General features: G+C 34.5%; 1 protein-coding gene across 9 annotated transcripts in view; it reads right to left on the bottom strand.

The window, feature by feature from the left end:
* The window catches only part of MLLT10 (MLLT10 histone lysine methyltransferase DOT1L cofactor), a 215,856-nt gene that overhangs the window by 19,956 nt on the left and 178,682 nt on the right, over positions 1-17,218 (bottom strand). For all 9 annotated transcript variants that reach the window (XM_090266584.1, XM_090266583.1, XM_090266582.1 and 6 more), the window contains 3 exons: positions 13,453-13,631; positions 3,683-3,800; positions 2,250-2,322 (listed from right to left, as the gene is read on the bottom strand). In XM_090266584.1, coding sequence (XP_090122710.1) covers positions 2,250-2,322; positions 3,683-3,800; positions 13,453-13,631 — 370 coding nt within the window. The remainder of the gene's footprint in view (positions 1-2,249; positions 2,323-3,682; positions 3,801-13,452; positions 13,632-17,218) is intronic.

The raw sequence follows: 17,218 nt of genomic DNA, 5'->3' as shown, positions 1-17,218 counted from the left end.
TCAGCAAAGTAGCGTAATATGAAATTAATATTCAGAAATCAGTTGCATTTTTATGTATCAATAATAAACTATCAGAAAGGGAAATTAAGAAAACAATCCCATTTACAATTGCTTCAAAAAGAATAAAATACCTAGGAATAAATCTAACCAAGAATGTAAAAGACTTGTACTCAGAAAATTATAAGACACTGAAGAAAACAAGTGAAGAAGATACAAATAAGTGGAAGTACAAACTGTGTTCACCGATAGGAAGAATTAACATCATTAAAATGTCCATACTACCCAACAAAATCCATAGGTTCAAAGCAATTCCTATCAAGATACCAATGATGTAAACTAGAACAAATATTTCAAAAATTTATATGAAACCACCAAAAGGCCCCAAATAGCAACAGTAATCTTGAGAAAGAAGGACAAATTTGGAGAAATTATGCTACCTAATATCAAATTATACTTTAAGGCCATAGTAATAAAAAAATAAAAGCATGGTGCTGGTATAAAAACAGACACACAGACCAATGGGACAGAATAAGAAAGCCCAGAAGTAAACCCACATCATTATAGTCCATTAATATTCGACAGAAGAAGCAAGCATGTACAATAGGCTAAAGATAGTTTATTCAATAAATGGTGTTGGGAAAATTATACAGACAAATGCAGAAAAATGAAACTAGGCCATCTTCTTACACCACACACAAGGATAAATTCAAAGTGGATTAATGACTTAAATGTTAGACCTGAAGCCATAAAAATCCTAGAAGAAAACATAGGCAGTAAAATTTCGCACATTGCTCATAGCAATATTTTTTTCTGATGCACCTCCTCAGGGAAGGGAAGAGAAGCAAAAGAAAAAAATAAACAAACAAATGGGATTATATCAAACTAAAAAGATTTTACAAAGCAAAGGAAACCATCAACAAAATAAAATGACAACCCACTTAACAGGAGAAAATAGTCACCGATATGTCTGCTATGGGGTTAATGTCCAAAATTTATAAAGAATTTATAAACTCCACACCAAAAAATCATATAATCCAATTTAAAAAATGAGCAAAGGACCTGAATAGACATGTCTCCAAAGAGGACATACAGATGGCCAATAGACACAGGAAACGATGCTCAACATCATTAATCAGAAAAATGAAAATCAAAACCACAATGAGATATCACCTCACACCTGTGGAATGGTAATCATTAATAAGTCAACAAACAAGTGCTGACAAGGATGTGGAGAAAGGGGAACTCTTCTGCACCATTGGTGGGAATGCAGATTGGTGCAGCCAACTGTGGAAAGCAGTATGGAGATACCTCAAAAAATTAAAAATGAAGCTACCCTTTGATCTAGCGATTCCATTTCAGGGAATTTATCTGAAGATAACCGAAATATTAATTTGAAAGAAGATATGCACACCTATGTTCCACTGCAGCATTACTTATAATCACCAAGATCTAGAAGCAGCCCAAGTGTCCGTCAGTAGATAAGTGGATAAAACAACTATGGTACATATACATAATGGAATACAGTATTCCCTCACTTATCGCGGGTATTACATTCCAGACCCCCCTCCCCCCATGAAGTAGGAACCTTATATTTATTCTACACTCTTAAACCTACGGAACTCTAACAACATATGTATACAGTAGACAAAATCCTGTGATATAGCGAAAAATCCGCGATAAATAATTTTAAATAATATTTTTAAAAATCCCACGATTCAGTGAGGCCATGATAAGTGAACCGCGATATAGAGAGGGACTACTGTACTACTCAATAGTGAAAAAAAAGAAAATTTTACCCATTCCAAAAGCATGGGCGGATCTGGAGAACATTATGTTAAGTGAAATAAGGCAGTCAAAGAAAGACAAATACCATATGATTTCACTCATATGTGGAACCTAATGAACAACCTGAACTAACAAGCAAAACAGAGACAGACTCAGAGAGAGCAGGCTGACAGCTGTGGGATTGGGGGGGGTGGCGCTCATGGACAACAGTGTAGTGATTGGGGGTGGGGGGCAGTAAGGAGGATAAATTGTAATGGAAACAAATAAAAGAAAAATTTTTTTAAAGCTTAGAAATCTGTTTAATATTCAAATTAATTTAGTCATTTTTCTTGACTGTCCAGACATGTTTATCCTCAGAATGCTTTTATTGCCTCACAAATGTATACCCGCTAATATGAGATAAAGAAGTGTCCAATCCCAAAATGTTTCTTTTGCCTATCCTTTGCAGTGTAAATAACGCTTACCTCGGTGAGAGACTTCCTCGGGGAGAGCTTCCTCTGCCAACAAGGCTGCGGCTATTGTCTCCAAGATCCTGATCTGCAGTGTAAATATTTCATAGTTTATAAAGTTGACCATCACTAGATAAGAAGTTTAAAGCTTTTGCCCTGATTTTTCCAAAAACATACATAAAACCTTTAACCACTATCTTTGTAGTTATTATGAAAGTAGAAGATCTAGAATGTTGCTAGTTTAGAGTTGCTGAGCTGTGGCATGTAAGACGTTGTCCCTACATGTTTTTGTGGGTGTAGAGGCCATGGATTACGTTCTATTCTTTTATTCCTTTCAATTTTACAGCACAGAAGCGTGATTTGCATTTGCAGTACCCTCCCCTCAGCCATTTTTAATTTCTACAGTTAAAGTAATGAATCACAGCGGTGGACAGCTGATCTGTATGCTTATCACAGCAAATCCTTATGCTTTGTATTTTTTAACACTTTGCATCCCAAGGCAAATCATAAAATACCTAACATTACACAGAGCCACACACTAAGACTAAAATTTTATATATAACAAGAATTCTCATACCAAGAATAAAGTTACATATGTGCTAAATATCCAAATAGACAAAAAAATAAGTAGGAACACAGAATTCTGTATTTAAAAGGAAAAAGAATTTAATGTTTCAAAATATTCCTTGGGTAACAGAAAATCTCTGCTTGCAAAGAAACTTGTATCCCCTACAGTTAGTTGCTTAGAAAAAGTACCCTATCTGGCCTCCTTCAAGGTTGTTCTCCTCTTATTCTGAGTCAAGTAACCTCTGACACTTAAAGGTTAAAGACATGACTGATCCATTCTTGGTGAACTGCTAAACCCACTCCCTTCCCCCAAAGAGGCATGACTACTTGGACATGTCAACAAATCCTTAAGGATGGAATGAAACAAAGCAAATCCAGCAGCTCGTTAAAACAGTACAAGAGGCAAATGCTACAAAATACCAACTGGTAAAATTTCACAGGATTACTAAACACTGTAGAAATTCTCTAACAGGATTTTTTAACCACATTTGTATAATGCAATTTCATGAATTATGCAAATAAAGGTTTAGGCTATTCATAGAAAAGCCCAGTGTTATGTTACTTTCATGGCATAGAACTAAGAACTGAACACATCAATCACAAAAGTCACAGGAGACATTGTTGCATTCCTGCCTGCTGATGGCTCTGCTTAAACATTTACATTTCAGACAGTGAAAAAAACACATCACTATTTTGCAGCACAGCATACTATTTACTTCCAGCTGTGATTCTTCTGGTTAAAAAGAAAAAAAAAGAAAAAAAGGCACAATCCTATATTAAGCACACCTTTAGACTTTTCATGTAAAATGAGCCACTGAGGGGGAAATTACACTGAGCAAGAGGAACAGAATTTCAGAGTATAAATATTCTTTAAAACTCACCTGTTTGAGTGTTTTCAGATTGAGCTATTAGAGCGGCCACTGAAGAATTTGGATTTAATCTATTGCCATACATATGTGACGGTGCCTGACTGAGAGAAGATCCAGATAGGGTATTTGCCTAAATGAAAAGAATTACAAAGATAAGTGAATTATATTTGAAAATATCTTAACACTTGTCCTCCTGATAGATCTAATAACTATTTTCTCCAACCTACAAATATAAGCAAAAATTCATGACTATCTGAAGAGCCAATTTCATTCTCACTTGTCTCACCATTACAGCATTTCAATTTTTGAAAAATTACATAATTCTAAATTTAAAAAAAGAATCTGGACATTCAAAGTTAACTATTCCTGCTTTAATTTCAAAGTATCTAGTCAATACCAAAACCCAGTGGCATGATAACCATGTGAACATAGGACTAATTATTTAATCTTATTAAACCACTTACAAAATAAGGGCAGGTAGACAACAGATGTTTAACATGCTTTAGTCTCTAACATCACAGGATGCTAACGAGGTCAAAAGGTCTAACTCCTACTTTTAGTATTACTTTCTATTTTGATAGACTCGGAAGCCTGAGTGCTTTTTCTGTTTTATTTTGTTTTTATTTTAAAAGAAAGCAAACAGGCATCACAAGTATGTTTTCTATACAATGCAAGGCTAAACGAATCACAGCTTTGCCCTGACCCCATATAAGGCATTGTCTTTTTGGCAGGAAGCCAGCTCTACTGACTGAAGAGCTGGTCCAAAGTTTGTAATTCATTCATGTTGCTAACCACAATTCTGAAGGCCTCTACTGGGACTTGTGCCAAACAAGAAAAAATGAACCCTTTAACAGATGAAGCTAAGGAGGCTGGCCAAAGTCTTGCATAACCCAATGTAATAAAAATGCCTTCTTTGACATGAATAGTTTCCCCCACTTTCCAAGAATATTATAACCTTAAAATCTGACATTTTGAAAGTGAATCTCTTGTACACAAAATACTGTTACTCATAGAAGGGTATTACTAGCCTAGAATATTCTTCAGATTTAACAGAATAACAAATTTTAAAATCGACTAATTCTTTTTCATGAATGAAATTAAACTTAAGCTTTTATAAAATGAAATCATTGTATATTTATTTCAGACCAAATTCAGGAAAATAATTTGAAAGAATTAAAGCGTATCTAATATAAAGAAGCTGAATAATAGCAAAACAAAAGATGTGGAATATTTTGACATGTATAGTTGCACACAAGAGACCAAGATGACACAGTAGTTACAATAAGCAAAATATTACAGAGAATAAGTGGTGTTTCTGGAAAGAGTCAGACCCTGACTCTAGACAACTTAAGTACAAAAATTGGACTTTAAATTCACAGAAAGAGTCTCCTTGATGTAGAATCCTGTCCTTGCTTCCCACTGTTCCAAACGGTATGTCTCATAGTTCACACTTTCATATCTTAAGTTCAATCAGTCAGTTTCTGGGTTTTGTTTTTCCTCTTATTAAAGATACGTATACAAAGCCAATAAGTTTGTATTATAAAGTCCTGTTTAACAATCAATAGTCCTCAGTAAAAGGTAAGTCATATTTTTAATCTAAAGATCATACTAGACACTTGCCATGTATTTAGTGTTACATACATAAAATATACAATTCATAAAAGAAAATATAGTAAGATTTTTTTACCTCCCCAGAAGTCAAATACTTGGGAATCTTGGCTACATATAAAATAACTTAGAAAAAGAAAAAATCCAAACAAACAGAAAGATCAGATGTTACCAGTGATATGTTAAAATTCCTGGTATTGGATACTTAAAAATGCCCTTCACAGAGCCAATATACTCTTACTCTAGACATAATTCTAAAAAGATCAACTAAACATATAACAGATTAGAAATAGAAGATTAACTAGAAAGAGGAAGAAATAGTAATATTTGAGACAGTCTGTTGGCAGCAAGAAGCAACAGCTGACAGCAAGAGAGGAGAGAGAAAAATATGAGCAAGAACAAGCATATTTACAGTGTGGTCGGGTGGTGTCCAAAGAACATGGACATCTAGATGCCTTAGCACCTGCATTTTAGCCTTTTGATTCTCCTTTTTCATGCAGTCAACTTTTGGCTGAATCAGAACATTACACCAGTTGGGCTACTTGTTTAGTTCCAATAACTAGTTTTATGAGCTGCCTTAGTTTCTTGATAAGAATCAAAAGATCCTACTCTAATCAGAAATACACCCTTTTTCAGGAAGGAAGTTTCCTTCAGCCAAGAGCATTATATTTACCCTTATTACCCACAAATTTCTTGATGTAGTCTACAAATTATCTTAGTTTCCATATTACACACTAGGCTCACTCACTACACTAAAAGATCAAAATGCAAAAGTGGCACAACGGCATAACATTTGCATAATGACTATCATCAGGAAGAAGATAAACCATCTTTAGCCTAATTCTGAACCAGGAAAGTACATATTTTATAAAGATGGAAGGCAAAAGTAAATTAATAAAATAATAAACTAAAATGGGAATGCATTCTTGATTATCGTAAATGACAAATTTCCTAAATTTTCTGAATGGGTAAAAATTATCTGGTAGTTGTTTGTTTTTAAAAAATTACTGCATTTATCTAAACAAGAAACTTTCAAGAGACTGAACTAATGTTATTAATTTTACCAGGTAGAATTTTGTGGTGTATTAAGACAACGAAATCCTGCTACGTTAAAACTCAATTTATTAACATCATTTTAAGTGGGTAACATGAGTCACCAAAGACTCCACAAATGCCTGACACTGCTTAGTCAACACTTCTGAAATGACGTTTTGAATAGTTAATTCCGAGAACCCTTGATAACTGTTGGCACTGTAGGTAGGGCCAAGAAATCTCCAACATTTCAGTGAAAAGATCCCACAATTTAGTATCATCAAAGGAGAGTAAGTGAGAGAGTGGGGAAAAGAAAGACACCTTACTGAGAAGAATACGCACATGTCTGTCAATCTGTCATTAATAAGTGAAAGCACTAAGATTCAGAGGGATGGAAGGACATCAATGTGAACCTAAAGAAACAGTGGTCATGAAACATGAAATGCTCTGAAAACTTTTATATAAAAGAAATCTGGAACAAGGACTAAAGAAAACAATATACACATACTTCTCAACAGCATACTCTGGACATAGGTTTTAAAAAGTACATTGATGGCAAATTACTAATGTACCATAAGTCTGCTTTCGAAGACCTGGTATGAAGACTGGTAATTCTTTTTAGAGGGTAGTACCTACCTTATGACATTTCAATTTTATCTTGACCAGATAAGGAAAGTGGCTATTGTGGACAGATACCCTCTTTGGGTCTAATGACACTAAAGGAATATGAGTAGTTAACATTGAGTGAAAGGTATCCACGATATACAAATGTGTGAATGCTGTACTCCGTAATGTTTTTACAACTTTTCTACACATCTAAAATATTTCAAAGTAAGTTACAACAAAAAGAATATGATTAAAAACAAACTAGGTACTTGAATTTAGTGTCTCACTGAAATTAAGTCATCTAAAAATGTGAAAATAGGTGTTAGATTACATAAAGTTTATAAAATTGTAAATTCATATTGCTGTAATAACTTTTGCTTTAAATTCTAATACATGTTATGTTAAAGAGGTTTTTTTTGTTCGCTCCCCAAGATTAACAGTTGAAAGGAACCACTTCACTCAAGATGTTATACTTTATTGCGCTTACTCTAATAACACTCTTTGTAAAAGTCTCATTAAGAGAAGTATAATTATTTTACAAGATGGACCCAAAGACAAAGAGAGTAAGAACAAACTGAATAATTATTGAGATAAATCTAAGTTACTTTTTTTATATTCTTAAATTTTATTTATTTATTTTTAGAGAGAGGGGAAAGGAGTGAGAAATACAGGGAGAGAAACATAGACTTGAGAAAGAAACACCGACTGGTTGCCTCCCATACACTCCTTGACCAGGGGACAGAAGCCACAAATCTAGCTGTGTGCCCTGATCGGGAATCAAACCCCCAGCCACACTGGGTGGGACTCAGCTCATTCTAAAGAAGTTAGTTGTGGAAGAAAAAAGTCATAGGCTATGTCTACTCAATTATGTGTATATGAGACTTAAAAAAGTGGGTATTGTTTTGGTAGACTTCTCTCTCCTTCCGATGTTGGTAAAGGCAAAAAAATATAACAAATATGAAAATTTAGGTTGGAAAAAATAGGATCTATAGTAAAATTTTCACCTTTAGAAAGTTTCACAGCAATACATCATCTTAAGGTGGATATGAAGCTTCAAACTTCAGTCGTACAGGAAGAGGTTATAGTGTGCATTTTTAAAATGCACAATAACCTGTCAATAAATGTTAAAATCTAAATATTCAAATAAGCTCTAAAACACAGTAGCTTTATCAAGCTTTCCAACCCTGACACACAATTCAAAAATACATTCTTCCAAAATTTTGTCACTCACTAAATTGAATATTACTTTTAAAAAATTGCTATTTCATATATACTATTAGAAGAAAAACATTTTTATTATCATTATATCTGCCATAAAGCCAAGCTGTCTCACTTTGGGCAAGGTACTAAACCTCTGTGTCTTCAATCTGTAAAAATAGAGATAATAATACCTACCTCATAAGAATATTATGAGAATTAGCTGAGTGAATATAAGGGCTTAAACAAGTGCTTGGCGCATGGTAAGCATTCAAATTTTAGCTTGTTATTTTAACTTATTTTCATAACTTATTACGGTTTCCATCTTTGAAATTAACTTTGTTAGAGAATATAATCTACTAATTATATTCTGATAACATGGCTATACTTCAAAGATTAAAACATATTTACCTACCTAAGAAAAATCAGAAGGTATAAATGTCTCATTATGCAATGACATCTTAATTTATATAAAGGGGTGGGAAAAGTAGGCTTATAGTTGGGAGTATGTGAAACATAGAATTCATTTTGTATATTTCTCATTTATATTGTATTATTATTATTATTATTATTATTATTAACCTGCCTTTGCCCACCCCTGTATAATCACATAGCAATACTGAGAATACAATGTAAGGATCCAAATATTTTAATGACAATTACTTTATTTTTTCAATCTGCAAATATAATTTGTTTGACTAGAAAAGCTTCCAGGAAAAACTGGGGAACACTGGAAAGTTTTATATATTTTCTAACTCAATTCAAACTCTACACTATGAAATATATTCTGATAGCAGACGCCTTTTCCAAGTCAGCTACCACGAGTAAAGCTTTAATACTCAGCATGTGATGAGAGATGAAACCAAGTGTGAACAACTTTCAGGTCCCATGAGCTGTCAGGTTCAATTGCATCATTCCACATTATTCAATGCCCCAAACTGCTCCCTAATTGTTAGGAGCTTAACATATTCAAAACCATTGTTTAGGCTAATGCTGAATTGCCCTACAATTGAGTTTCAAATAAAGTAGTGGGAGGGATTAAATTGTAGTTAAACCGTCAATGAACACTCATGACTGGACAACAGGACTACATAGAAAAACCAACCAATTCTAAGGTTCCTATTTGGTTAATAGCTAATAAATATATTACCTATCTTTGGGGGGGAAATTAAGTCCCTGGTACTACAGTGGCTACTGAAATAATTTAAGAAATGAAAAAGACCTTAGTCAACAGCTGAACCTAAAATGGCTAAAATTCATATATCTGTGTTAACATGGAAATATGAGTTTCCAAAAGAAAAATTTAATACTATTTTTAGCAAGTGAAGTGCATGAGTACAGTATTTCTCACTGGTAATCAGGCTATTTCTGTAACAATCGAAATTAATGATGTCCTATAACAACTTTAACATCAACATAATAACCATTAATTCCAAAATACATTACAGTCTGCAAAGTACTTATTTTCATTTGAACTTCATAACATACATACACAGCAGGTAGAACCAATATTTAAATTTTCATTTGTGTATGAAAAAGAAATGATGCCCACGAATTTAAAAGACCTCTCCATGGTTACAATAGTGAGTAGTAGCAAAGCTCCTGGAACCCAGGACTTCTGACTCACTGTTAACTTCCTTAAAATTACATCATTATAAAATTATTTACTGAAACTTTCATTCTGACCAATCAAGTCAGGGGAATTTGCCTGGGAAACTGAACCATTTTCTCAAATAGAAGTAAAGTGTCATGTCAGATATCATTTGAAAGGAAATTAAAGACTACATCTAAGCCCTGGCTGCTGTGGCTCAGTGGATCGAGCATCGGCCTGCGAGCCAAGTGTCGCTGGTTCAATTCCCAGTCAGGGCACATGACTAGGTTGCACATCAGGTCCCCAGTTGGGGGCGTGAATGAGAGGCAACCACACAATGATGTTTCTCTCCCTCTCTCCCTCTCTTTCTCCTTTCCCCTCTCTAAAAATAAAATAAACAAATAAAAAGAAAAAACTACATCTAAGACAACTCCCCAATACACACACACACACACACACAGTTATGCTACTGGAAAACAAAATATTCAAAGCTGATTGAAGTATTCAAAGCTGATTGAAGTAAGTCTCACAGAAATGTATAAATAATTAGTCACTAAATTGTACCTTTAAAGTACTTAAGTATCTTCATTTACTAAATATCACATAAACTTTGGGAGTTCTTTTAAATTATTTACATCTGTATCATTTTTATAATAGTAAGAGAGTAAATAATTAATGATTATTATCTACATGAAGACTGTATCCAAAAGCGAAACCTAGAATGCAGAATATATTAGAATACATTTTTTTCATTATATACAGCCTTACATTCTTTTTTAAAGGAATCATCCTTAAAACAAAAGTACTTGAATTCTCCCAAAGATTGAACAGAATGAATGTAGAACTAGGAAACAGAGAGGAATGTGAAAAGCAAAAATGGAAAATTAATAGTATACCTACAGAAACTAGTTTATACCTATATTCATGATACAAGGAGAGAGCACATCATTAAAAAAAAAGAATTACATGGACAGTAGTTCTATATTCCACTAATGTACAGGGACTATAACTGTAACTATATTGTTTATATTTGTGAAAGAATAATTACTCTAAAAACAAGTATATCAAATAAAACAATGACTTAACATTGAAAAAAATAAAGCTGAGTTATCCAACATTTTTAAAAGATCTTTTCAAATTAGGGCTGCTAAGCATCAGACTCTCCCTCTTACCCCCTTAACACAAAATTTTACAAACATCTCCTTTTTTTATTTTCTCTTCAAATTAAAGGCACAAATCTTCAGTTTTAATTTCTATTAGCTTTCTAATCTTACCTCCCTGACCACAATGCAGGGAACAATTCTTAAGACAGCAAATAATCCAAACAAGAGGCCTATCTATCTTACTTAAAACCAAGGTCAGAAAGATCAAGAATGACCTCTGGATATTTATCCTACTGAAAACAAGCCAGTCACCAAAAACTTAATTTCATTAAGTTTTTAAGGGGAAAGTGGAGGAGGCGAGATATTATTCAAATTTAACATTTCTATTCTCTGACATATTTTTTAAGTATTTGCTTGTTAGTGTCATGGTTTTCTTAAAAACTGTAACAAGACTCCTATAATTATTTTAAAATACTGATCATTTGAATTTACTTTATATATGTATATATATAATTTTAAATCAACTACCTATAAAGAAACCCTGCATAAAAGGTTATATGTGATTATCTAAGCACATTGACTATGTGATTGGAAAACAAGCAGGACCTACATGAAAGTTAAATCAGAAATAAACTTTTATCATTTTGAAAAGAAAATTCAGTTACCAGGTGCATCACAATTTTAAGAGTTCTGTCTAAACATTAAATTCATTCTAAATATTTCTGTATCCTTTCCTTTGCACATTGCCTAGAAAGTTCACTTTTTGCACATTCAATACCAATACTATTGTCTCAGGCAGCTAAATCAAAGTAGTTCTGCTTTCAGTTCAATTGAGAGGTCAACTTGCCTCAGTTGCCTGGAGACTGATGGTTGCTACAGCAGCACTAGATAAGCCAGGCTAAATAAGCTTCAGTTTGAACACTGGACAGAAACACAGATGCAGTTGTCTCAGCATGTAGCATTTGAGTCTAACTGGATGATCGTATTCATAAAAGACTCATCTTACTGAAACATGGAAAGAGGATAAACCGTAAAGATTTTAATTGGACTGAATCCTGGATTACTAGCAACTATGATTTCTTTGTTCTTTACTTGAGTCATATGTTGAGTGGAATTTTCCCTCTAGCCATGAATTTCTCTTTACCATCACTTCCCGCTTCAACCTCCCTAATGCCAACCCCTAAAACCACAAACATAATGAATGAGAAGAAATGAGATTTTTGCTTAAATCAGCCTGGAATTAACCAGAGTAATTAAAACAGACTTCTATAAAATTTAAAAAAATTTTTAAAAAAGCACATTGAAAATGTTCATGTGAGACTTGTCCAAGAACAGAAAACTATCAATGCATATGGCTACACTTAATTAAAAGAGATAAAATAAAAACAGGTAAAACTATCTGTTCTTTCACCCCATCAAACACCAAGCCCTTATTATGACTACTTCTCTAAGGCTAGTGAAATAAGCTAAAAAAGAACTCTTCCTTAACCAGTCAAACTCCTCATATACAGGTTGAGAAGTTCACCAAATAGTTAACTTCCATTTTGAAAGGTATACCACTTATCACACCATTGATTTTCTGTTGTTTATTCTAATACTTAACCTAATTATAATGTTTGTTTATACTGCAACATTACATACTTTAAAAATAACAATGCTGTGCTTTGATGTACAGCTTAGAGAAAGCACTGGTCAAGTGTATAATTCCAAAGTCCCGTAAAATAGAAATTATGAATATATATATAAAGCGTAAGTTTACAGCAATTTACAAATAACTACTGGAGTAGTTATTTGTAATTAGACAGTTATCAGTGTTATAATTTTCTCAAAAAGTTAACACAGTACTAGAGCTATGAATGAAATGAAAGTAAAATTATCAAGAATTCCAATAAAAATATATATACTGTAGGAATTTTTAATTTTCGGGAAATGCTGTGTGGGGCGGGGAGAGAGTGGGTGTGTGGGTGTGTGTTCGTGTGCACGCAGCTTCACCCACTTATTGTCCTCTTTCTCTATTTTAAGATCATGATTTTTCTGATTTGACTCTTGCTTAAAGCATTCCTATAGTCCTATAGATTAGGTCACCTATCCTATTACAGATCTAAAGTGGAGCAAGGATTAAAAAATACAAAACCAATCACACAGTCACCATTATTTACAATATTTAGGAACATTCCCCTTCTGTCCCACTAGGAGAAAAGCCATATTGTACTTAAAGGTATCATTCACTCTTTATTCTATATTTTCCTACACTGGTTTTTAAAAACTTAGACAGCAGACATTCAAACATTATTTGTGTGGTTTTTGAAATTATAAATTTTTAAAACCCAAAGTTCAAAACTGGTTCATAGTTCTTTTAAAAAGTCCAATGTTTATTGATAAAAATAATAAAAGCTCTAACCAAATTACTACTTTACATCGTTAGAAAAAAATTAGAAACTCAGAAATTTAAAATAATCAGTTGGCACCAACATATTCCTTTGTCTTCTCTTAGGAGTATCAATGTCTATGACTTCTACTACCATGCCAGTACAAATTGAGATATTTCATAAATTCCTACACGAAGCACTATTTCATTTCTCTCCCCTCCAACGAAACTCACTTTCAAAACTGATAACCCATCTTCACATTAGTTTATAACATACCTGAGTTGTAGCAACAGTAGGGGTTGCAGATGATGTGGCTGATGGGGACAGAGCCCCCACTTGTTGCAAATGCCCAGAAGACTGCTGAGGTAAGTGAGAACTGGAAACAGGAGTACTAGATCCTGAGCCAGATACTATGTTTGGAAATGATACTGCTACATCATTGCTGTTATAAATACCTGAAAGAAAAGAAATTTTATAACTTAGCAGTCAAATTTGTCAGAGACACCACATTAATCAGTAAGTTAGAATATCCAGCCCTGGTTGGTATAGCTCAGTGGATTGAACACTGGCCAGTGAACCAAAGGGTTGCCAGTTCAATTCCCAGTCAGGGCACACACCTGGGTTGCAGGCCAGGTCCCCAATCGGGGGCGTGCAAGAAGTAACCACACATTCTCTTTCTCTCCTTCTCATTCTCCCTCCCTTCTCCTCTCTCTAAAAAAATTTAAATACATAAAATCTTTTCAAAAAATTTGTAAGCCACATTTTCTCCTGATCCCTCCCCTAATGACAAATTTTATTGGTGGTGCTAAAAAAAAAAAAAAAAAAAAAGTACCACTAACTAACTAAATACTGATTTTTCATGAAACACTTGTCTAAAATAATCTGTCTCTATAAATCAAAAATGGCTTTGCTAATAGACAGGGATAACATCAGGAAGTGTTTTGTAAAAATAATAAAAAGGATTTTAGGAAGTTCTAAGAGCAATGAAATGCTTCTTAAGTAGAAAAACAAAGCAATTCACATTGCATAAAAGACACCAGGTAAGCCTTTCAAAATGCAGATACTAGGGCCCCAGAACCCATGATTGGGAAGAGTTGAAATGGTTAGAGTCTTTTATCTTAAAAGGTCATCCACACTACAATGCAGAAAATAGAGTAGGACTAGACTTGAGATTTGGAGAGCAATAAAGAGGTTGATGACACTGTAAAACACAGCTGTAAGAATAAGGAATACAGGTGGATTCTAGGGAATTCAGAAGGTAGACTAGAAAGGACTTTATGAATGACTAAATGGGGTCTACAAGTGAGGGATACTAGAGGGGGACAAAGGAGTAAGAGGTAATTATGATGTGGACTACCAGGTGGTGCTTAACAGTCTCTTCAAGGAAGAAGAAACACAGTGGCACCACGGTAAAAGCTAGAAAGAAAGGGGAAAATGAGAGACTGGAAGCAATTCATTCTAAAAAACTGTATGGGAAGGGGATGGAGAGGACAAATGAGAAAAAGGAAAGAGAAAACAAGGAGTTAATGGAAAGAAGGTGTTCTGTTGTTTTAAGATGGGAGATCTTGGTCATATGTTGATAACGAAGAGTCCACAGAGAGAGGTTCTTTGCAGATAAAGGTTAGAGACAGGATTATATATAACTCAGTAGGGTTCTCCACCAGGGGTGATTTTGCTCCAGAGAAGACATCTAACAATATCTGGAGACTTTTCTGGTTGTCAAAACTAGGGAGTGCTACTGATACCTAGTAGAGAGAGGCAATGGATATTGCTAAACATCTTAGAATGCCCAGCACGACTCCTCTATACTAAGAATTATCTGGTCCCCAATGTCCATAGTGTGGAAGCTGAGGAATCCTGTTATGAACTGAGACTCTTGGGAGGATGGGGAGAAATAAGATCCTAAGAACGTGATGCTGTAACTAGAGCAAAGCAGGAAAAAATTAACATAAGTGGGCTGCAGTAAAAAAAGAAAAAAAGAGAAACTTTTTGAGAAACTACAGCCCTTGAGGCAACACATTATTATATCAATAGTACAATTTACTTTGTTCTAAAGAACATAAATATTACTAATTCCTAATAAATAAAAGTACTTATAATCTTCAAACCAGGGTAATAAAAGAATTGGGACATTATAAAGGCCTTACAACTATAATGAGGCTTCTAAGATACCTACAATTTTTCCAGAAAAAAATTATAATTTATTCATTCAACAAATGCATCCATGACACAAACATCTGAGAGCTTACTGTTAGCCAGACATTATTCTAAACCCTGGAGATACAAAGCCATTAAAGATATGTGGTCCCCACCTCCAAGAAGCTTAGTGGAAAAAAGATACAATTACAAAAGACTGTGAAGAGTGACAGAAACATTCTCAGGAGGCTATGAGTGCAAATAAAAGGGGATCTAACCCAGACCTGGAGTGAGAAGGTGGTAGTGGAATGAGGGGAGGAGGTGTGTCAAAAAAACTTACTGCAAGAGACAGGTATAAAAGCTAATTTCCAAAGGAGCCACAGAACAGAGGCAAAGGGTGGTTTAAGGAAGAAACAAGCAACGGAGAGCAGGTAAATTCTAAGAATTTGTAAGTATCATCTGAATAGTTTAACACATTAAGCACCAAGCCTGTTTTGTCTTCCTTTCCGGAAAGTATAGTGTCAGTCACCGGTGACTTACATGGCGCTTAACGTGTTAAGAAATGAGGCGAAAAAAAAAAAATAAGCAGGAATTAGATCAAGAAGAAATTAAAAGTTAAAAAAAAATTTACACAATAGGAAACCACTGAAGGATTGTAAAGACAAGTTTGGTGTGATCAAATGGGTGTCGAGGCAAATTATAAATCAACGCACAGGCAGAGAATAGATTGGGGAGGACAAACAAAATGGAGATAAGCAATTTGGGGGGGGCTGTCAGTGGGGAGGGGGAAGGGGGAAAGGGAGGGAGATGATACAGGAATTAAGAAGCATAGTAGGAGGGAGTGGAGTAGATAGGAAGATATTGAGAAGAACTATATGCACAACCAATGGGCATGGACTAAGTGGGGGAACAACTGGAGGGAGGGGGGGTCACTGGGTGGAGGGGAACAAAGGGAAAAGAAATTGGGACAACTGTATCAGCATAAACAATAAAGCACATTTAAAAAAAAGAAAATAATAAATAATAAGAAGAAAAAAATGGAGATAAGCAATCTATCAAATGCAGAGTTCAAAACACTGGTTATAAGGATGCTCAAGGAACTCAGTGAGGACCTCAATAGCATAAAAAAGAGCCAGTCAGAAACGAAGGATACATTAGTTGAAATAAAGAACAGCTTACAGAGAAACAACGGTACAGTGGATGAAGCCAAGAATCAACTCAATGATTGGAACATGAGAGAGCAAAAAACAACTAATCAGAACAAGAAGATGAAAAAAAATTTTTTTAATGAGAATAGTATAAGCAGCCTCTGGGACAACTTCAAGAGGTCCAAAATTTGCATCATAAGGGTGCCAGAAGGAGAAGAGAAAAGAGTGAGAAATTTGAAATTTGAAAAAATAATGAAAGAAAACTTCCCTAATTTGGTGAAGGGAACAGAAGTGCACATCTAGGAAGCAGAGTCCCAAATAAGATGGATGCAAAGAGGACCACTCCAAGGCACATCATAATTAAAATGCCAAAGGTTAAAGAGAGAATCTTAAATGCAGCAAGAGAAAAGCAGAATTACCTACAAAGGAGTTCCCATAAGACTGTCAACTGGCTACAGCCAAGATTGCTCTACCCAGCAAAGCTTTCATTTAGAATCAAAGAGCAGATAAAGTGCTTCCTAGACAAGGTAAAGCTAAAGGATTTCATCATCACCATGCATTTATTTACTTATTTATCTATTTTTATTTAGTTAGTTAGTTTTTCTATTACAGTTGTTCTACTTTTTCTCCCATTGCTCCCCCCACCCCACCACCCTTTCTCCCACAGTCAATTCCCACCCTGTTATCCATGTCCATGAGTCATTTATACTAGTTCCTTCCCCTTCTTTCCCCCTTTTCCTTCCCCTCTCCCTTCACCC

The sequence above is a fragment of the Furipterus horrens genome, unplaced genomic scaffold, assembly GCF_987537825.1.
Source record: "Furipterus horrens unplaced genomic scaffold, mFurHor1.1.pri manual_scaffold_2, whole genome shotgun sequence".
In the NCBI taxonomy this organism is placed as follows: domain Eukaryota; kingdom Metazoa; phylum Chordata; class Mammalia; order Chiroptera; family Furipteridae; genus Furipterus; species Furipterus horrens.
This window is presented reverse-complemented; position numbering and strand designations above follow the sequence as displayed.